Source organism: Dipodomys spectabilis, unplaced genomic scaffold, assembly GCF_019054845.1.
Source record: "Dipodomys spectabilis isolate Male_0828 unplaced genomic scaffold, ASM1905484v1 ptg000432l, whole genome shotgun sequence".
Taxonomy (NCBI): domain Eukaryota; kingdom Metazoa; phylum Chordata; class Mammalia; order Rodentia; family Heteromyidae; genus Dipodomys; species Dipodomys spectabilis.
In genome coordinates this window covers 987,119-1,009,713 of record NW_024871109.1, presented here as the reverse complement: position 1 = coordinate 1,009,713, position 22,595 = coordinate 987,119, and the positions used below count along the sequence as shown (strand labels likewise).

Below are 22,595 nucleotides of genomic sequence, written 5' to 3'. Positions count from 1 at the left end.
TCAACTGTGAGCTTTGGTAGCAAATTGTATTTAAATATACAGTAAAGCTCTGAATGTCCAGCAGCAGAACGGACACACCAGCACTGAGGATCACCGTGCAGACTCCTCTGCATACACGCACAATGCTCCCAGGCACCCTGGGGAGGCCTGTGCCCCACCTCTCTCCCGGCCCGCAGCTCCTCTGCTCAGCACCCCGCGGTGCCTTTCCCACGTCCCTTCTCCCCCTCCTCCTCCTCACTCCCAGGCGTGGCATCCCAGTCCTGGCAGGGCAGAGACTTCTTTTTCCTCCTTACCGGCTGTGTCAGCCTAGCCACCTGCTGCTGGTCCTGCAGCGGCGGCACCAACTCCACACCCCTGAGCCCCTTTTCCTTCCGCCGTTTGTACTCCATTACTTTCTTGTTGAGTGCCTCATGATCAATCCCACACAGACATGAGTGCACAGCAGGTCCCCGGGAATCATTTGGTGACAGGGCACCTGGATTCCTGCAAGAGAAGGAAGCCTTTACACCAAGCAAGAGCCAAGCTCCAGACCAGAGCGCTGCTGCCCGACATACTACATCACCCACATGTGCACACTCCTGACATGATCGGAGGGAGCCTGGAGACTGCTGTGCGAAGAAGGTTAATTCCAGCTTTGGTTCTCTGGGCCAGTGGGCAGCCAGTCGCACACCAAACTCCCTCATCCGAGCACAGCAGCTAGACAGTCACAGGCGGGCTCAGAGCCCTCACCAGCTCAAGGGTCCCGAGCACAATCCACTCTTGAGAACACCGCCTGAGAACGTTGGCTCGAGGAGATCTTATAACCTTAGGTTGGTACCTGCTCCCTGCACTGGCTTGCCACGGGTCTGGGCGAAGCCAGGCTAGATGCAGTCCCAGGCTTTCTATTTGGCACCACCACACCGGTTGGATCTCAGATCTCCAAGTGGCCATGTGGGGTTGACAAGTGTCAGGGACAGATGCTGCTCTGCCCAGGGCATGCCATCCCGGGAGCAGGGTCCCCCACAAATACCTCAAATATGCCTCAAGGTACTCCTGTACTCACTAACTCTCTCCGCCTCTTCCTGCCCAGCTCCTCCTACAGCACGCTAGAGGGATGCCACCACCGCCCTCCCAGCACAGCAAGGTCTGTAACTAGAGGCCACTGGCCTGCTGCAAACCCATGGCAGAAGTACACCAAGTCACAGAAGACCAGACCGGAGCCCCACAGAGTAGCGGCTGTGTTACTGTGGCTACATGGCCGCGGGCCACTGAGTGTGGACAGGTGCGAGCCCCGGGGCAAGGCTTGCCAGTGGGAGCACAAAGCAAACAGCACCTTCCCATCTGGACATCTGCCCTGGGAAGTACACCTGTGTCCACAGCCTCACCTCAAATCAGCCTGTGCCAAACCGTCCTTCTCATCTGGGGGTCCGAAGTCGGCAGCTGCCAGTAGCTCATCCACCTGAGGAAGAAGCACAGGCGTGAGCCACACCCCTGCTCCCACGAGGGGCAGCGGCAGGCACGGGCCACAGCCTCCGCAGGGCCCAGCGCGGCTCTGGCCACCTGTGAAAGTGACCAGGCCAGGATCTGGCCGCAGACCTTCTTGCAGCAGTGGTTCAAGTCCAGTTTATGTTTTCCCTCATCAGGACTATCCCAGAAGGCACCAAGGATGCATGTGGGACTTAATTTCCCAAGGACAGAAGGAACCAGAGACAGGCACTCTGAAGGGACAGTCCACCCTGTTGCCGCAGGTGGCCGTGAGGAGTGGTCTCCGGTCCTAGAGCTGGACTGCATGGAGGGCTTCTCCTTCTAGATGGGAAAATCCCTCCCACCAGCTTGCCATTCCTTCCATTTTCAGAGCTACCTGTGCAAAGCCCAAGAAAAGACAAGTCAAATTAGATACTTCTCCTTGGTGCAGCTCTAGTGAGTCATAGTTACTTAGCTAGGATATTGCCAACATTATTTGGTGATTTTTGGTAAATACTTCAAGGTATAACATACTTTACTATCAAGTTACTATACATATAAAGGTTTTGAACTTATAGAAGTATCCAACCGCTGGTGCTGGTGGCTCACACCTGTAATCCTAGCTACTAGGGAGGCTGAGATCTGAGGATCAAGGTTCAAACCCAGCCTGAGCAGGAAGGTCTGTGAGACTCTTATCTCCAATTAACAACCAGAAAAACGGAAGTGTTACTGTGGCTCAAGTGGTAGAGCGCTAGCCTTGAGCTGAAGAGCTGAGGGACAGGGTCCAGGGCCAGAGTTCAGGCCCCACAACTGATCAAAAAAAAGAAGTGTGAGACCACAGACAGACCACAGTACGAGATGTAGGTGAGAGGCAGGGGGAGCACCGCGCCAGGTATGTAACGTGAGAAAAGACTTTCATTCACTGGTCATCTGTAAGAACAAACTCTTTTTTCTTTTTTTTTGGGGTCCGGTCGTGGGGCCTGAACTCTGGGCCTGGGCGCTGTCCCTCAGCTCTTCAGCTCAAGGCTAGCACTCTACCACTTGAGCCACAGCGCCACTTCCGGCTTTTTTCTTTTTGCTTATGTTGTGCTGAGGAATCGAACCCAGGGCCTCGAGCATGCAAGGCAAGCGCTCTACCACTGAGCCACCTTCCCAGCCCAGGACAAACTCTTTTGTTTTTTTTTGTCGGTCGTGGGGCTTGAACTCTGGGCCTGGGCACTGTCCTTCAGCTCTTCAGCTCAAGGCAAGCACTCTACCACTTGAGCTACAGCGCCACTTCCGGTTTTCTGGTGGTTTATTGGAGATAGGAGTCTCACAGTCTTTCCTGCCCGGGCTAGCTTTGAACCGTGATCCTCAGATCTCAGCCTCCTGAGTAGCTAGGCTTACAGGCGTGAGCCACCAGCGCCCGGCCGGACAAACTCTTAAAGCCAGAAAAAGCTGTGGCCTCTGGGGCCCAAGCTGGGAACAGGGAGCATGAGGGCCTTCCTGTTTGCTTGTACTCTTCTCAATAACCATTTTTGTTGTTGGTGGTTGTAGGGCTTGAACTCAGGGCCTGGACCCATCCCTGAGCTCTTTTGCTCAAGGCTAGTACTCTACCACTTTGAGTCATAGCTCCACTTCTGGTTTTTGAGTGGTTAGTTAGAAGATAAGCATCTCATGTGGACTTTTTGCCCTGCGCTGGCTTTGAACTGAGTAGCTAGGATTACAGGCAAGAGCCACTGTGCTAAGGAGCTTTTAAAAACTGTGTTATCAAGAGGACAGCGCCCCGGCCCAGAGTTCAGGCCTCACAACCGGACCAAAAAAACAAAAACAAAAACAAAAAAAAACAAGAGGATGTGCAGGATGGTGGATTAGAAGTTCCAAGGTTTGAGCCGGGCGCTGGTGGCTCACGCCTGTAATCCTAGCTACTCAGGAGGCTGAGATCTGAGAATCAGCCTTGGTGGCAAAGTCCATGAGACTCTTATCTCCAGTTAACCACCAGAAAACCAGAAGTGACGCTATGGCTCAAGTGGCAGAGCGCTAGCCTTGAACTGAAATGCTCAGGGGCAGTGCCCAGGCCCAGAGTTCAAGCCCCACGACTGACAAAAGAAAAGAAGAAAAGCCCAGAGAAAATGAGGCAGCACAGAATAGCAGCACAGTTCCATCCCCAGTTCCCAAGGAGGAGGAGGAGAAGCAGAAGACACGCAGGCACAGATCTAATTCCAGCTGCAAGAGAAGCCTCTACCTTCCTTAAGCTTCAAACCAGGCTGGAATCCAGTAAGACAGTAGACTGTGGGGTAGAAGGCTTCCCTTTATCAGAGTGCGTGATAGCAGGGCTATGAAGAGAGGGCCTATTGTTTGAAACTCTGGGGACCTGAAAATAAGGAGCTGGTACAGCTCAGAGAATCTTGGGACACCCTGGCACATAGCCATGGAACTGGCTGAAAAGGAGGCGAAAGGGGGACATTGAGTCTGTGGGGAATGGAGGCTGGCACTGTGGGCACCTGTGGTGGGAGGCCAAGACTGGACTCCACTATCGAGGCTGAGGCAGAAGCAAAGCACCACGCCTCCAGGCCTGGCTCGGCTGCTTGTACTTGATTGCCAGCTAAGTCAAGGCTGGAGTTCAGATCCAACCATTGCTTCCTCCTCCTCTGTGCAAGGAGAAGAACTGCTGGGAAGAGCCAGAAAGCAGGGCTGGGAAGGTGGCTCAGTGGTAGAGCTCTTGCCTTGCATGCATGAGGCCCTGGGTTCGATTCCTCAGCACCATATAAGCAAAAAGAAAAAAAAAGCCGGAAGTGGCACTGTGGCTCAAGTGGTAGAGCTCTAGCCTTGAGCTGAAGAGCTGAGGGACAGCGCCCAGGCCCAGAGTTCAGGCCCCATGACTGGAACCCCCAAAAAATAAAGAGCCCCAGGAAGCAGTAAGACCCAGGGACAATGGGTTGCTGGTCCTAGTCCTGCTGCTTGCTCTTCCAAGGGCTTTACTTTCCCTTTGTTAAGTAAATTCTTCATTACCTTATCAAAACAAAGGCAGTAAGACCTTCCCTGAGACATAATTGCCAGGGCTGGCAAAGTGGCTCAGTGCTTGCCTCATAGGCATGAGGCCCTGGGTTCAATTCCTCAGCATTACATGCACAGAAAAGGCCAAAGTGGGCGCTGTGGATCAGGAGCTGAGGGACAGCCCTACAAACGACCAAAAAAAAAAAACTGCCAAACTCTCATGGCTCCCTCCTTCACACAGGGTCACGAACTGTGTATGGGGTCAGTAAGCAGAGTGATGTGGTTCTCCTGCCCACCCAGGAAAAAACCAGGGAGCTTGCAGAGCAGGTGGGAATCTTCCCAGCGGCCAACAGCAGTTCCAGCACCCAAAGAACGGAAGCCTCTGTACCTACAGCTAGCCTCCCACAAGGCACTCCAGCCAATTTACACCGATTTTAGTAGTGCTGGGTGAGCACTAAGCAAATGTCCAGAGCTCAGCTGTTACTCTCCTCTTGAACCTGAGACAATTCAGCTAAACGTCCACAGGTGATTAAAAATTCCAGGTGATTAAAACTTTGGTTTCAGATGCATAAACCCCAGTAAAGAAACACAAGTAATATGAAAAAAAACCAGTGTTCTAAAAGTCAACCGTTGAACATGCCGGGCGCTGGTGGCTCACGCCTGAAACCCTAGCTACTCAGGAGGCTGAGATCTGAGGATAGGGATTCAAAGCCAACTCAGGCAGGAAGAACTATGAGACGCTTATCTCAATGAACCACCAGAAAACCAGAAGTGGTGCTGTGGCTCAAAGTAGTAGAGCACTAGCCTTGAGCAAAAGAACTCAGTGCCCAGGCTGAGTTCAAGCCCTACAAGCAACAACAACAAAAAAAAAAAAAAAAAGGAAAAAAAAGAGCATCAACACTGCAAAGCAGAAGAAATTTCAAAAAAATAAGCTCAAAAGAACAAGAATAATGAACAAAATTAAAACTGACATGTGTTGGACACTGGATGATTAATGCTCCCTAGAAGGCTGAGACCCAAGGATTATGGTTTGAAACCAGCCTAGACAGGAAAGTCCATGAGACTAGTCTCCAATCAACCACAGGAGATGAAATGGGAGCTGTGGTACAAGTGGTAGAGAGCTAACCTTAAGAAGCAAACCTCTGCAAAAAAACAAAAGCCAAAAAACAAAACAAAAAAAGGCTGGGAAGGTGGTTCAGTGCATGCATGAGACCCTGGGTTCGATTCCTCAGCACCACATAAACAGAAAAAGCCAGAAGTGGCGCTGTGGCTCAAGTGGTAGAGCGCTAGCCTTGAGCTGAAGAGCTGAGGGACAGCGCCCAGGCCCAGAGTTCAAGCCCCACAACCAACAAAACAAACAAACAAACAAACCTCGGGGCGGGGGGGGGGGGGGGGGCTGAGAAGGTGGCTCAGTGGTTGAGTGCTTGTCTCCCATGCATGAGGCCCTGGGTTTGATTCCTCAGCACCACATACTCAGAAAAAGCCAGAAGTGGCACTGTGACTCAAGTGGTAGAGCACTAGCTTTGAGCTGAAGAGCTGAGGAATAGCGCCCAGGCCCAGAGTTCAAGTCCTATAAATTAATAGCTCAATAACCCAACTAAAAATCTCATTTGAAAGCCTTGTTTACAAAATGAATGAAGTTGAAAACAGAATGTCAGAGATAAAAAATAAAGTAAAAGGATTAGTTCAATGAGGCAAAGAGAAAGAGAAATAATAAAAAAATACATAAAAGAACCACATAAGATTTCTAGGACACCATTAAAGGATCAAACTTCAGAATCTTTGTACAAAAGAGAGAAAAAGTATAAGCTCAAGGCACAGAAAATAAAATAATAGCAGAAAACAACCCAATCTTGAGAAGGCAAGATCCATCTAGGTACAGGAGGCTTTCAGAATACCAGTCAAGATCAGAGAAGAAAAAAATCCTAGATATATTATAGTTAAGGCACTAAATATACATAACAGGGCTGGGAAGGTAGCCCAGTGGTAGAGCGCTTGCCTTGCATGCCTGAGGCCCTGGGTTCGATTCCTCAGCACCACATAAGCAAAAAGAAAAAAGCCGGAAGTGGTGCTGTGGCTCAAGTGGTAGAGCGCTAGCCTTGAGCTGAAGAGCTGAGGGACAGCACCCAGGCCCAGAGTTCAGGTCCCACGACTGGACCAAAAAAAAAAATAAAAAAATAAATATGCATAACAAAAAGAAATCTTAGCCGGGCACTGGTGGCTCCTGCTGGTGGCTCCTGCTGTAATCCTAGCTACTCAGGAGGCTGAGATCTGAGCATCGCAGTTCAAAGCCAGCCTGGGCAGGAAAGTTCGTGAGACTCTTATCTCCAATAAAGCACTAGAAAATCGGAAGTGGCGCTGTGTGGCTCAAGTGGTAGAGCGCTGGCCTTGAGCTGAAGAGCACAAGGACAGCGCCCAAGCCCAGAGTTCAAGCCCCACGACCAACAACAACAAAAAGAAGAAATCTTAAAAGCTACTGGGGAAACAAGTCATTTACGAATGTAAACCCGTCTGAACACAATATATTTTTCAACAGAATCTCTAAAAGCAAGAGGAACATGGAATGATATATTCCAAACACTGAAAATAACTGTTAATGTAGATTAATAAAAATCTTCACGATAAATGAAACTAAAGAAATTCATGGGCTGGGAAGGTGGCTTAGTGGCAGAGTGCTTGCCTACCATGCATGAAGCCCCGCGTTTGATTCCTCAGTACCACATACACAGAAAAGGCTGGAAGTGGCACTGTGGCTCACTCAAGTGGTAGAGTGCTAGCCTTGAGCAAAACAAGCTCAGGGACAGTGCCCAGGCCTTGAGTTCAAGCCCCAGGACTGGCAAGAAAAAAAAAAGAAATTCATGACCATTAAACCAGCACTGAAGAAGGCACTTAAAGGAATCCTACATAGAGAAAAGTAAATGTGATGAGGAGATATTGCAGAGAATAACTCCCCTACACAAGTAGATTAGCAAATGAGAGTGAAAAATGAAGCAATCATCACAAAAACATCCAAATGACAGGAAATACTACATACTTTTCCATATTAAAAATAAACGCTAGGGTCTCCAATCAAAAGACACCAAATGGCAGAATGTATCAAAAAGAATGATCTTACCATTTGTTATATACAAGAAACAGATCTCACTGACAAACACCACAAAGTGAAAAGTCAGGAAATGATTTTCAACAAAGTAAGACTGAAAGCAGGCAAGAGTAGCCACACTCATCTGATAAAGTAGATTTCAAACAGAAACTACTCAGAAGAGACAAAATCAATTTATATACATTAAGAGGATAATTCAGAGAGAGGAAGTAGCAACTGCCAACATATAAACACCAAATGTTGGCACATCCAATTTAATTAAACAAATACCACTGGACTTATAAAGCATAGCTAGACACCAACACATTAATAATAAGAGATTTCAATATCTTATTATCACTAACAGACAAGTCATCCAGACAAAAAATTAACAAAGGAGCCTCAAAATTAATCAACAGTATAGATCATTTCATCTAGTAGCTATACAATCTATTCTTAGAAGTTCATGGAACTTTCTCCAATATAGACCATATTTGAGAACGTAAAGCAAGAGTTGAAATACACGAAAACTATCGGGGCGCTGGTGGCTCACTCCTATAATCCTTCCTACTCAGTAAGCTGAGATCTGAGGATCATAGTTCAAAACCAGCCTGGGCAGCAAAGTCCGTGAGACTCTTATCTCCAATTAACCACCAGAAAACCAGAAGTGGTACTGTGGCTCAAGTGGTAGGGCGCTCACTGTGAGCTGAAGAGCTGAGGGACAGCGCCCAGGCCTCAAGCCTGGCGTTCAAGCCTCACAACCAACAAAAAAAAAAAAAAAAAAAAATTAAATTAATAAAATTTAAAAATACATGAAAACTGCAATAAAGCACTATAATTTTATCAAGACTACAATGGGAAACTAGAAATCAACAACTATAAACAAACTATACAAAATGTGTTTGAACAAATGGAAATGAAATTGCATTGCTGAACAACTTGTAGATCATTTTAGAAATAACAGAGGATAATTCCTAGAATCTATGAAAATGAAAAATAATTTATCAGAATCTCTGGGTTACAGCAAAGGCAGTTCTGGAGGCAAGTTTATAACTGTAAGCAATGACATTAAAAAACAGATCTTAAATAATAGCTTGATGATTCTCTTTCCTTTCTTTCTTCCCTCTCTGCCAAGAAAGACCAAGCTGAGTAAGAACATGAGGTCTTGAGTTCAAGCCAGAGTAGCAGCGACAAAAATGAACAAAAATCAATTAGGGCTGGGTGCCGGTGGCTCACGCCTGTCATCCTAACTACTCAGGAGGCTGAGATTTGAGGATCACAGTTCAAAGCCAGTCCAGGCAGGAAAGTCCATGAGACTCTTATCTCCAATGAACCACCAGAAAACCAGAAGTGGTGTTGTGGCTCAAGTGGGAGAGCACTAGCCTTGAGCCGAAGAGCTCAGGGACAGCACCCAGGCCCAGAGTTCCCAGAATTCAAGTCCCATGACTGATCGGGAAAAAAAAGCCTTACTTTGGAGCTGGGTGCTGTTGGCTCCCACCTGTAATCCTAACTACTCAGGAGGCTAAGATCTGAGGATTGCAGTTCAAAGCCAGCCCAGGCAGGAAAACCCATGAGACTCGTATCTTGAATGAACCAGTGGAAAATTGGAAGTGTAGCTGTGGATCAAAGTGGTAGAGTGCTAGCCTTAGGCAGAAAAGCTCAGGTACAACACCCAGGCCCTGAGTTCAAGCCCCATGACCACCACCACCAACAAAAAAGCCTTACCTTGGCCAGAACTGTGTCTTTTCTGTCTTGAACAAACACTATGGGGGGCACATTCCTCAGTGTCTGCTGGGACATCACCAGGTGTCTGAGGAGAGAATGCATGTTTTGCAGATTTAGAAGAGAGGAAGGGTGCTTAATGTGAACTACATGAAAGTCACTACTGAAAGTCGGACTCAATCATCATGTCACTCAAAGGTGAGAGTAGGTAGTGTCACACCTGCGTTCTCAGCCATGAGGGAGGCAGAGCAGGAGGATCACTTGAGCCACAGGTTCAAGCAGCAAGGGAAGAGGAGTTGAGGCAAAGAGGAGAAGTGAGGAAGAAAAGGAAGGCTACAGAGAGGAAAACATTAGACCAAAAGCCGTTGTCACACCACCGTATCACAAAAGGGTATGGGCATCGTTACTGTTCTTAGCCATTCGATTTATGTATTTACCTATTTCTTTGTCACTTATTTACTTACCTACTTGCAATATTGGAGATTGAACCCATGGGCGAGGCAAACATCTGGGGTGTTGGGTTTTTGTTTTTTTGTTGTTTTTTTTGTAGCAGTCCTGGGGCTTGAACTCAGAGCCTGGGTGCTGTCCCTGAGATTTTTTTGTTCAAGACTATCATTCTACTACTTGAGCCACAGCTCTAGGTCCAGCTTTTTTTGTGGTTAATTGAAGATAAGCGTCTCACAGACTTTCTTGCCCAGGTTTTCAGATCTCAGCTTCCTGAATAACTAGGGTTACAGGTATGAGCCACTTGTGCCCAGCTGTGTGTGTGTGTGTGTGTGTGTGTGTGAAGTATTTATATATATTTGGGGGGGGGGGGAGGGGGTTGGGTTGGTCATGGGTCTTGAACTCAGAGCCTGGGCACTGTCCCTGAGATTTTTCTGCCCAAGGCTAGTGCTCTACCACTTGAGCTACAGCTCCACTTCCAGCTTTTTCTGTGTATGTGGCACTGAGGAATCAAACCCAAGGCTTCATGACAGATTTCAGCCTCTTTTTTTTTTTTTTGTCGGTTGTGGGGCTTGAACTCTGGTCCTGGGCGCTGTCCCTCAGCTCTTCAGCTCAAGGTAAGCTCTCTACCACTTGAGCCACAGCCCATTTCCAGTTTTCTAGTAGTTTATTGGAGACAAGAGTCTCCTGTGGCTCACGCCTGTAATCCTAGCTACTCAGGAGGCTGAGATCTGAGGATCATGGTTCAAATCCAGCCCAGGCAGGAAAGTCCATGAGACTCTTATCTCCAATAAACTACTAGAAAACTGGAAGTGGTGCTGTGGCTCAAGCGGTAGAGCACGGGCCTTGAGCTGAAGAGCTGAGGGACAGCACCCAGGGCCTGAGTTCAAGCCTCACAACTAACACACACACACAAAAAGTCTCATGGACTTTTCTGCCCAGGCTGGCTTTGAACTGTGATCCTTAGATCTCAGCCTCCTGAGTAGCTAGGATGACAAGCGTTGAGCCATCAGCACCTGGCTTCAATTTCATCTTTTACTGTTAAACAAAACCAAGATAGTAAAGTCTTTTCTTCAAGTATTGAAACAGCTGTGTTGTTGTCTCGTTTTCAGGCGTTTCGAAAGCTTGGCTGAATGTTCCCTTCTCAAGCACAGTGTGTAGGTTTCAGGAAATGTGTACCATGTGTAGCTCAACCTCACAGGTGTGTGTCACAGCGCTGAGCTATACAAAGACATTCTCTCCAGCTGTGGCAGTGTGATGGCAGAGCTCCAGAGTGTCCAGGGAGCGCCAGTGTTCAGATGCGCTTAGCATCTGAAGCCACGGGCGGTGGCCCACATTCTGACCACGTCGTTCAAAGAAGTAAGAACAAGCCAGGTGAGGTGCCATGCCTGTAATCTCGTCTACTCCGGATGTGGGAGTGGGAAGATCTGAGCTGAAGGTCAGCCCAGGCAGAGTTCTTGAAACACTATTTCAGTAATAAAATGAAAATACAAAAAGGCACGTGTGTGTGTGTGTGTGTGTGTGTGTGTGTGTGTGCAGCATGATTGTAACTGTGGGACTATCTAGGGGAGGATGAGGGAAAGGGGAGAGAGAAAGAATAAGGAGGATGAATAATGCTGGAGTGCATTGTGTCCATAATGCAGATGGCATAAGGAATCTTATTGGAGCAGGAAGGTAGGAAATAATGGGGGGAAGTTCATCTAAATTATGTGCCTGTGTGAGATACCATTTTGAAACTCCTATGTACAATTAATATACAATAAAAAATGAAAACAAATGACCGGAAAGCAAAACAGGTTCTGTTGAGAGTTGGGTACCCGCAGAGGGGAGAGGCCCAACAGATTATGAATATGGTTGATGTTCTTTCAAAGAACATTGGATCAAAATGAAAAACTAAGGGACAAGGCCCAGGCCCTGAGTTCAAGCCCCAATACTAGCACAATAAGTAAGTAAACAAATAAATTCGTAAGCTGATTATCACTCTGAAGGTCCATTTTATTGGCGACAACAGTGAAGCCAGCTGGTTTCCCCAAAGCACTGGGGTCACTCAGCACAGCTTTGAGAGCACTGCCCACAAACACCCACACCACAGCAGCCCAGGGCTCGCTCGGCTCTTCCGTGGTGCCCTGACGGCTACGCTGTGACGGGATCATAGTGCTTTCCCCACAGGATGTTAAACAGGCGTGGCCTTGTGGGTCAAGACTGTAAACTTGGTCTTTTTTGCTTGTTCATATGAAATACTTTACGGTATGAATGCTTTAACATTTAAAGTGGCACTGTGTTTCACAGTGAGGACCAGCAGCTGTGCAAAAAGGCACCAGTCCTGGCAGATTGAGAAAGGCAAAGGGCTAGGCTCCGGTGGCTACTCAGGAGGCTGAGGTCTGAGGATCACAGTTCATTTGTTTTTTTGGTTTTTTTTGGGTCCGGTCATGGGGCCTGAACTCTGGGCCTGGGCGCTGTCCCTCAGCTCTTCAGCTCAAGGCTAGCGCTCTACCACTTGAGCCACAGAGCCACTTCCAGCTTTTTTCTTTTTGCTTATGTGGTGCTAAGGAATCAAACCCAGGGCTTCACGCATGCAAGGCAAGTGCTCTACCACTGAGCCACCTTCCCAGACCTTGAGGATCACAGTTCAAAGCCAGCCCAGGCAGAAAAGTCTCTGTGAGACTTGTATCTCCAATAAACCACTCAAAGACTGGAAGTGGAGCTGTGGCTTAAAGTGGTAGAACGCTAGCCTTGACCAAAAGAGCTCAGGGATAGTGCCCAGGCCCTAAGTTCAAGCCCTACGACCAAAACAAGAAAAAAAAGAAAGAAAAAGAAAGAAAGAAAGAGAGAGAGAGAGAGAGGAGGGAGATAGAGAGAAAGAGAAAGAAAGAAAGAAAGAAAGAAAGGAAGGAAGGAAGGAAGGAAGGAAGGAATGAATGCAGGCAGGCAGGCAGGCAGGCAGGCAGACAAAAGAAAGACCAAAGGATCTTGAGTATTTGTGAAAAACATCCTTAACCTCAAAAAAGTCCTGAAAGGAGCTCTGGATCCCTATAAAACTTTTAAAAAGCTGACTAGACTATGTTTAATAGGAAAAGGCAAATTATATTCTGAAATTGAAGAAAATACTTCCAAATTTTTTCCTTAAAAGTACAATTATAGTGGGTGCCTGTAATCCTACCTACTCGGGAGATCTGAGGATCACGGTTTGAAGCCAGCCCAGGCAGTAAAGTCTGTGAGACTCTTTATCTCCAATTTGGTTCAACTGGTAGATGGCAAGCCTTGAGTGAAAAATCTCAGGGCCAGTGCCCAGGCCCTGAGTTCAAGCCCCAGGACCAGCATGCACAGGAGAAAAGTACAAATCCTTAATAAGAAACTTTAAAGGAACACCTAGGAGAGAGAGAGCGGAGCAGTCGGGGTGCAGGCAGAAAGCGGCCCCTGTGGGAGGCCAGTATGATCACCTCATGTGTGCCGCGCTCCTCTGCAGGACGGCTTCTGTGTGCTTGTTCTGGTCGGCGGAGAGACCCGTCTTCCAGTACACACGGCAGGCTGAGAAGTCCGAAGCCAGCGAGACCTGAGACCCAGCCAGACACAGGTCACTTCATGTTTGCAGTGGTTCTCACACAGACAACAGTCTGGAGGTGAAAAGCCGCAGTTCCTCTGTGCCTGAATGCCTCCCTGTGAGAGCCAGCAGCGACTACTACCCACTGGTGCTGAGCGTAAAATGCACTTGCTTCTTCTCTCCAGGTCCCACCAACCACCTGCTCAGTCACCTGACTGCAGGGGACTGGCTTCACGGGGTTTTGCCAAGATGCTCACTGGAAACACCCAGCTGCTGTCTGTTGTCTGCTCAACTCTCTCTTTAGAGGTGGAAGGACTCTCCTTTGTCTTAATGCTGGGTTAAACATAGCATGCCTACACCTCAGCACACCCTTAGACTTCTTCCAACAATCCAGTCCATACTTGACACCGGCTAGCTGTCCAACATGCCAGGGCCCGTGTGGTTACAGTCCCCTGCCCGGTGGAAGGAAGGAAGGAAGGTGATGTTTCTGCGCCACAGCACAGGGTCCTCCAGAACTTAAGATGGCCAGACTGGACATCACCCTGTAGCCCAGATAAAAACCATGATGGTGAGAAGGGAAGGCAAGACTGGGAGGTCTGGCCTGCCACCTACCTTGGAGAGCTCCACGTTCAGGTCATAGACTTCCTGGCTTACTTCAGGGGTGCACAGCAGATCTGTCAGTGCTTTGAGAAGGAGGCTGTTCAAGGTCCTCAGGCGCACATGGTCTTCCTTGGTGGTGGTCTTTGAGGTCTTCTTGTTGAGGAAGTCCAGCTTGGATGGCTTGTGGGCCTACATTAATAAGAATACACCACGGACAGAATTACCACAGAGACCAACTCCACAGACCTACACACAGGGGCTAGGGCAGGGCTAAGCTGACAACTAGATAGATGCTTCTTGCTAATCACTAAACCAGATCCTTCCCGATTTTACCTGGTAAAATACTTCAATACTTCCATACTAAAAGTGCTGCTAGGGGCTGGGAAGATGACTCAGTGGTAGAGTGCTTGCCTCTCATGCATGAGGCCTTGGGTTCAATTCCTCAGCACCACATATACAGGAAAAAAAAAAAGCTGGAAGTGGTGCTGTGGCTCAAGTGGTAGAGCACTAGCCTTGAGCTGAAGAGGTGAGGGACAACACCCAGGCCCAGAGTTCAGGCCCCACAACCAACAACAAAAATAAAAGGGGCTGGGAAGGTGGCTCAGTGGTAGAGCACTTGCCTTGCATGCTCGAGGCCCTGGGTTCAATTCCTCAGCACCACATAAGAAAAAAGCCGGAAGTGGCGCTGTGGCTCAAGTGGTAGAGCGCTAGCCTTGAGCTGAAGAGCTGAGGGACAACACCCAGGCCCAGAGTTCAGGCCCCACTACTGGACCCCCAAAAAAAATAAATAAATAAAATAAAATAAAAGTGCTGCTAATGTGGGATATTTTAAAATGTTTATTTAATTGGTGTGTGTGTGTTCGCTTGTGTATGTACCAGTACTATGGCTTGAGTTCAGGGCCTTCCTCTCCTGCTTGGCTTTTTCACTCACCACTGACACTCTATTGTACTTGAGCCATGCCTCTACTTCCAGGTTCCTGCTGTTTAATTGGAGAGAAATTTTTTGGAGATGTCTGCCTAGGTTGGCTTTAAACTACAATCCTCAGATCTTCGCTGAGACTATAACTGTGAATCACCAGAACTTAGATTGTTTTTTCCTTTTTTGGAGTGTGTAGTGTGCACATGCTGTTCCTGGGGCTTGAATTCTGGTCCTGGGTGCTGTCCTTGAGCTTTTGTGCTCAGGCTAGTGCTGTGCCACTTGAGCCACAGCTCCACTTCTGACTTTTTAGTAGTTTAGTGAAGATAAGAGTCTCACAGCCGGGCACTGGTGGCTCACACCTGTAATCCTACTACTCGGGAGGCCTAGATCTGAGGATCGTGGTTCAAAGCCAGCCAGGGCAGGAAAGTCCGTGAAACTCTTATCTCCAATAAACCACCAGAAAACTGGAAATGGTGCTATAGCTCAAGTGGTAGAGCGCTAGCCTTGAGCTGAAGAGTAGGGAACAGCATCCAGGCCCAGAGATCAAGCCCCACGACCAACAACAAAAAAAAAGGGTATCACAGACTTTCTTGCCTAGGCTGGCTTAGACCTGTGATCCTCAAATCTCAGCCTCCTGAGTAGCCAGAATTACAGGTGTGAGCCACTGGTGTCTGGCTTTTGTTTTTCTTTTCTTTTAACATGTTATCCATACACCATAAAATTCACCCTGGAAGCTTTCGTTTTTCTTTGCTGTGTTGGGGACTGATTTCGGGACCTTTACCACATTCCATCATCAAGCTACAGCCCAGCCTTTTACTCTGTTAAAGTATTTGTATTGTCATATCAACCGCTGTAGTATACACACTAAAAGCTGACCATACGTTACATTATTGAAATTTGGTCAAAGAACATTTTAGAAAACTCAGCAGTATTGCTTTTTTCTCTGCGAGTGTTGAAATCCATGCTTCAGTAGCATCCAGCTCCACTGGCAGACTGTCTGTCCAGTGGAGCGTTTGCAGGCCGCAATCTCCCGCCTTCCACTTTCCCTCCCTCCCACTCACAACTATAAAGGCTATAGCCATGCTTTTTACTTACCAGGTGAGACCCCAGAGAAGGACTCTCATACCAAAACTTCTTCCTACGTGGAAAAAACAAAAATTAAGTAGGAAAATGAAGAAGAGTTATGTAAGGCCTCTAGAGGCTGTGACTCTAGGATCAGAATAGAGGAGGGCTAAGAAACACACATGTTTAACGGAAAACAACAACATGGCTATGGGGGTAGGACAGAAAAAAGTTTTCACTCAAGTTTTAAAGCTTATCTATAGTCTCAAGGGAAGAGAAAGGGGCCCTTTAAACACATCTTCCAGCCGGGCACCGATGGCTCTCACCTGTCATCCTAGCTACTCAGGAGGCTGAGATCTGAGGATCACGGTTGAAAGCCAGCCCAGGCAGGAAAGTCCATGAGACTCTTCTCTCCAATAAACCACTAGAAAACTGGAAGTGGCGCTGTGGCTCAAGCGGTAGAGCACTCGCCTTGAGCTGAAGAGCTGAGGGACAGCGCCCAGGCCCAGAGTTCAAGTCCCACGACCGACAAAAAAAAAGAATCCACAGAATACACTAGAGCTAGAGACAATGGTTTCATACAAAAGCATTGCTAAGTAAGTCAATACACTGAGCGCACCGGGCTCTCAGACCATGGCTTTCAACACTACTTCTCAATAATCATAGCTCTATGGAGAAATGGTTGGTTCCAGAGTTGAGACAGAGGGTATATGAACCTGGGAGCTCAGAGGGACAAATACGGAGGCTAGATCTAAAATATACAGGGTACGATAAGTTATTCAGAACTCTGGACACTCACACATGGCGAGACCAAAGAAGGCCATCTTTAGGGGAGGAACAACGCCATCAAAATAATAGCCATCAAAATGAACTCCAGGAGAAAAACACAAACGCCTGGAACATTCTGCTGAGCATGCTAGTAGACGGCAAACACCTAGAACATTCTGCTGAGCATGCTAGTAGACGGTAAACACCTAGAACATTCTGCTGAGCATGCTAGTAGAGGGCAAACACCTAGAACATTCTGCTGAGCATGCTAGTAGATGGTAAACACCTAGAACATTCTGCTGAGCATGCTAGTAGACAGTAAATGCCTGGGCATACAGAGCTTGCCTTATGATGGGTTAGTAAAAGGGTGGAGAGGACTCATAATGGCTAAAAATGGAACATTTTTTAAAAAGTGAAGCATTTTGAGCAAAATTGGATTATCATTCATGAGTCCTCACTGAGTATGGACTCAGATTCAGAACTGTAGAAAATCTGAGGCATAATCCTCCATTGCAGCAATTTTCTCCCAACAAGACAGTGGAGGCCCCTAACACACAGTGATAATCATGTGGGCTGAATACACCCTGGATGATGGGTGGAAAGGGCTTTTTATCTCAGCCAGCTTCCTTCCCAAATCCATGAAGAAAACAGAGGTATTCCAATGAAGGTGGGCAGGTGAAAGCATGGCTCAAGTGGTAGAACACTAGCCTTGAGAGAAAAAAAACTAAGTGACCCACCCAGGCCTTAAATTCAAGTCCTAGAACTGGCAGGAAAAAAAGCCTGGGGGCGGGGGGAGGGGGAGAAAAAAGCAGAGAGAGAAGAGAGCTCCGAGAGAGAGGCCCCAGGGCTGACACCTAGCAGCCCAGCTGATCAGAGGCAGAGTCTGGAGGACTGAGATTGGAGGTCACTCCATCAATAATCCAGGTTTGGTAGACTGAAGTCTGAGGCCAGTTCCAGGCAAAAATATAAGACTCTACCTGGAAAACAACTAAGGCATATAATAGGGTGGGCACAGTTCAAGTGGTCACAAATACAGCACCTGCTCAGCAAGCCAAAGCTATGACCACAACATCCAGTCCCACCCAGCCACCATGACGACCTTTATTCATCAAAGAAAGACCACCTAAAAGAGCACTGCTCCTCAAACCACGGCCACTAATTAGGCATTAATAAGGAGGAAGTGAGTCTCTTGTTACACTTGTGTTGACAAGAATAGAAACGATGAACCATGAATGATGAACCTGATACATGTTCTCAGAAGACTTCAAAGCTGTACAAAAAGGAAGGAGAAGAGAGTGGGTGTAAACGTGGCTGCGTGGGTTCTTTTTAGTGGTTGTGGGGTTTGAAACCAGGGTCTGGGCACAGTCCTTGAGCTCTTTTGTTCAGGGTTAGGGCTCTACTACTTTGAGCTACAGCTCCACTTCCGTCTTCCTGGTGGTTCACTGGAGATAAGGGTGTCAGGAAGGGCGGGACGTTGGCTCAGAGATGGAGTGCTTGTCTCACATTCATGAGGTCTGGGTTTCGATTCCTCAGCACCCCATAAAGAGAAAAAGCGGGAAGTGGCGCTGTGGATCAAGTGGTAGAGTGCTCACCTTGAGCTGAAGAGCGCTGGGACAGCACTCAGGCCCAGAGTTCAAGCCCCACAACCCACAACAAAAAAGGTCTCATAAACTTTCCTGCCCTGGCTGGGTTTGAACCATGATCCTCAGATCTCAGCCTCCTGAGTAGCTGGGATGGCAGGCTGAGCCACTAGGCCGGCTCACTCACTGCTTCCTCTCTGGGTGCTGCCTACCTGTGATCTACCTATGTTAGGGTCCCAGCAGTTAGCATAGGAGGTGTGCATTTCTGCACCCAGCTTTTCTTTGCACTGATCTTAAAGGGAACGAAGGTACCTCCACAGCCATCTAATAACACAGCACCTCCCCTCCGGGTGACCCTGAACCCCGTGGGGCTGGGCCCTGCCGCCCCCCTGCTCCCCCTGACACTGCCCTACCCCCCTCCCCCTGACACTGCCCTACCACGCCTGCTCCCCCTGACACTGCCCTACCCCACCTGCTCCCCTGACACTGCCCTACCACACCTGCTCCCCTGACACTGCCCTACCCCCCTCCCCCTGACACTGCCCTACCCCCCTCCCCCTGACACTGCCCTACCACACCTGCTCCCCCTGACACTCCCCTACCACACCTGCTCCCCCTGACAATGCCCTACCACACCTGGTCCCCTGACACTGCCCTACCCCCCTCCCCCTGACACTGCCCTACCCCCCTCCCCCTGACACTGCCCTACCACACCTGCTCCCCTGACACTGCCCTACCACACCTGCTCCCCTGACACTGCCCTACCCCCCTCCCCCTGACACTGCCCTACCACACCTGCTCCCCTGACACTGCCCTACCACACCTGCTCCCCTGACACTGCCCTACCACACCTGCTCCCCTGACACTGCCCTACCCCCCTCCCCCTGACACTGCCCTACCCCCCTCCCCCTGACACTGCCCTACCACACCTGCTCCCCCTGACACTCCCCTACCACACCTGCTCCCCTGACACTGCCCTACCCCCCTCCCCCTGACACTGCCCTACCACACCTGCTCCCCTGACACTGCCCTACCCCCCTCCCCCTGACACTGCCCTACCACACCTGCTCCCCCTGACACTGCCCTACCACACCTGGTCCCCTGACACTGCCCTACCCCCCTCCCCCTGACACTGCCCTACCCCCCTCCCCCTGACACTGCCCTACCACACCTGCTCCCCTGACACTGCCCTACCACACCTGCTCCCCTGACACTGCCCTACCACACCTGCTCCCCCTGACACTGCCCTACCACACCTGCTCTCCTGACACTGCCCTACCACACCTGCTCTCCTGACACTGCCCTACCCCCCTCCCCCTGACACTGCCCTACCACACCTGCTCCCCTGACACTGCCCTACCCCCCTCCCCCTGACACTGCCCTACCCCCCTCCCCCTGACACTGCCCTACCACACCTGCTCTCCTGACACTGCCCTACCCCCCTCCCCCTGACACTGCCCTACCACACCTGCTCCCCTGACACTGCCCTACCCCCCTCCCCCTGACACTGCCCTACCACACCTGCTCCCCCTGACACTGCCCTACCACACCTGCTCCCCTGACACTGCCCTACCACGCCTGCTCCCCTGACACTGCCCTACCACACCTGCTCCCCCTGACACTGCCCTACCACACCTGCTCCCCCTGACACTGCCCTACCACGCCTGCTCCCCTGACACTGCCCTACCACACCTGCTCCCCTGACACTGCCCTACCACACCTGCTCCCCTGACACTGCCCTACCACACCTGCTCCCCTGACACTGCCCTACCACACCTGCTCCCCTGACACTGCCCTACCCCCCTCCCCCTGACACTGCCCTACCACACCTGCTCCCCTGACACTGCCCTACCCCCCTCCCCCTGACACTGCCCTACCACACCTGCTCCCCTGACACTGCCCTACCCCCCTCCCCCTGACACTGCCCTACCACACCTGCTCCCCCTGACACTGCCCTACCACACCTGCTCCCCTGACACTGCCCTACCACGCCTGCTCCCCTGACACTGCCCTACCACACCTGCTCCCCCTGACACTGCCCTACCACACCTGCTCCCCCTGACACTGCCCTACCACGCCTGCTCCCCTGACACTGCCCTACCACACCTGCTCCCCTGACACTGCCCTACCACACCTGCTCCCCTGACACTGCCCTACCCCCCTCCCCCTGACACTGCCCTACCACACCTGCTCTCCTGACACTGCCCTACCACACCTGCTCCCCTGACACTGCCCTACCACACCTGCTCCCCTGACACTGCCCTACCCCCCTCCCCCTGACACTGCCCTACCCCCCTCCCCCTGACACTGCCCTACCCCCCTCCCCCTGACACTGCCCTACCCCCCTCCCCCTGACACTGCCCTACCCCCCCTCCCCCTGACACTGCCCTACCACACCTGCTCCCCTGACACTGCCCTACCCCCCTCCCCCTGACACTGCCCTACCACGCCTGCTCCCCTGACACTGCCCTACCACACCTGCTCCCCTGACACTGCCCTACCACACCTGCTCCCCTGACACTGCCCTACCACACCTGCTCCCCTGACACTGCCCTACCCCCCTCCCCCTGACACTGCCCTACCCCCCCTCCCAGGCCTGCTCCCCGCGGACACGGGCCCCGCGGACACCGGGCCTCGTACACCTATCTCCTGTACACCGATCCCCTAGACACCGATCCCGCGGAGCCGGCCCCGCGGACACCGATCCCGCGGACACGGGCCCGTGGACCCGGTCCGCCGCGCCCCGCCCCGCGCATACTTGGTTTTGGAGGCAAATTTCTTGAGCAGGTTCTTGGAGCCGCAGACAACGGCGGAGCCGTGCAGGCCCCGCGCGCGGCTGGGGAGGAGCGCGGCACCCCCGACGGCCCGCAGGACCCGCAGCGCGGCCCCGCCGACGCCCCGCACCCGCAGCGGGGCCCACATGCCGCGCCAGACCCGCCGGCTCCCGAGAGCGCCGCGGGACGTGGGGCGGGGCCACCGTGCTGGCTACGTCCGGAACGTGGGGGCGGAGCCTCTGCCCCGCGGACGGAGGAGCGGCCTCGCCCGTGTACGGGAGAGGCGTGGCTTCGGCCTGAGTGAAGGGCGGTGCTTCATCCTGCATGAGCGAGTGAGGGGCGGGGCTTCGGGCGTGAGTGACGGGCGGCGCTTCTGTGATGAGGGAGGGGCGGGACTTCGGCCAAAGTAATGGTCGGGCCTTGAGTGGTGAGGGCGGGGCTTCAGCCCTGAGTGAGGGGCGGGGTTTCTGTGGTGAGGGCGGGAGGGGCGGGGCTTCGGGCGGCGCCGTTGCGACTCGCCAGGCCGTGGCCGGGCGTCACTCTGGCCAACGTCGTGCAGCGTAGGTAGGACAGCTGGTGGCGGGCGGAGCCGGAGCCTCAGCTGGAGGCCAGCCTGAGCAGACGACCCGCAACCTTCCTTCCGTGGAGTCAGCGCAGCCGCAGCAGAGGGCGGCTCCTGCGTGGGTGCGGGCACGGCGCGGGCAGAGGGCGCGGGCGCGGGGGCACGGCGCGGGCAGGGGGCGCGGGCGCGGGGGCACGGCGCGGGCAGAGGGCGCGGGCGCGGGGGCACGGCGCGGGCAGAGGGAGCGGGCGCGGGGGCATGGCGTGGGCAGGGAGCGCGGGCGCGGGGGCATGGCGCGGGGACAGGGCGCGGGCGCGGGGGCATGGCGCGGGCAGGGGGCGCGGGCGCGGGGGCATGGCGCGGGGACACGGCGCGGGTGCGGGCACGGCGCGGGCAGAGGGCGCGGGCGCGGGGGCATGGCGCGGGCAGGGGGCGCGGTGGCATGGCGCGGGCAGGGGGCGCGGGCGCGGGGGCATGGCGCGGGCAGGGGGCGCGGTGGCATGGCGCGGGCAGGGGGCGCGGGCGCGGGGGCATGGCGCGGGCAGGGGGCGCGGGGGCATGGCGCGGGCAGGGGGCGCGGGCGCGGGGGCATGGCGCGGGCAGGGGGCGCGGGCGCGGGGGCATGGCGCGGGCAGGGGGCGCGGGGGCATGGCGCGGGCAGGGGGCGCGGGCACGGCTCAGGCAGGGTGCTGGCACGGGCACGCGGGCGCGAGCACGGCGCAGGCAGGGTGCGGGCGCGCGGGTGCGGGCACGGCGCGGGCTTCATGTCCCTTCTAAGATACCGTCGTGGCTCGTGGCCTCCCGCGTGGAAGTGTACCGGCCCGAGCCCCGCACACACGGACAGGGCGAATTCCCGCGGGCCCTGCGGGGCCCTGCGGAGCCAGCTACCTGACCCGGGCAGGGGGAGGCCGGGGCGGCCGACCCGCGGACGGAGCCCCTGGCGCTGCCTGGTGCGGTTCAACTGTGTCTGGAGTGCGACGTGAGGCCGGCGCCGGGGCTCCGCCGTCGCCCGCCGCTCAGGAGGCCGAGACCTGCGGGTCGCGGTTCGAAGCCAGCCCGGGCAGCCAAGTCCTCTGACCGCGGGGCTCCCGCGGCGGGCGCCGGCCTGGAGCTGGGGCGCTG

General features: G+C 52.3%; 1 protein-coding gene across 2 annotated transcripts; it reads right to left on the bottom strand.

Moving 5' to 3' along the window:
* Window positions 1-21,088, bottom strand: Rbfa (ribosome binding factor A). 2 transcript variants are annotated; one of them, XM_042668346.1, is made up of 7 exons: window positions 20,896-21,088; window positions 15,823-15,865; window positions 13,821-13,997; window positions 13,108-13,220; window positions 9,227-9,311; window positions 1,365-1,438; window positions 1-483 (listed from the first exon to the last, which is right to left on the bottom strand). In XM_042668346.1, exons 1-7 carry the CDS (start codon window positions 21,057-21,059, stop codon window positions 186-188), a joined length of 954 nt encoding a protein of 317 aa, XP_042524280.1. In that variant the 5' UTR covers window positions 21,060-21,088; the 3' UTR covers window positions 1-185. The 2 variants fall into 2 exon arrangements, with proteins under 2 accessions (XP_042524280.1, XP_042524281.1); XM_042668347.1 differs by having other exon boundaries at window positions 15,823-15,868; window positions 20,899-21,088.
* Window positions 21,089-22,595: the final 1,507 nt, after the last annotated feature.

What these genes read in the sequence shown, in the direction of transcription:
- Rbfa (XM_042668346.1), bottom strand. Translation starts at nt 21,059, where the DNA reads ATGTGGGCCCCGCTGCGGGTGCGGGGCGTCGGCGGGGCCGCGCTGCGG. An exon ending in AAATTTGCCTCCAAAACCAA is followed by an intron (nt 15,866 to 20,895) that starts GTATGCGCGGGG and finishes TTTTCCACGTAG; the next exon opens with GAAGAAGTTTTGGTATGAGA. An exon ending in TGAACGTGGAGCTCTCCAAG is followed by an intron (nt 13,221 to 13,820) that starts GTAGGTGGCAGG and finishes GCTGGGTCTCAG; the next exon opens with GTCTCGCTGGCTTCGGACTT.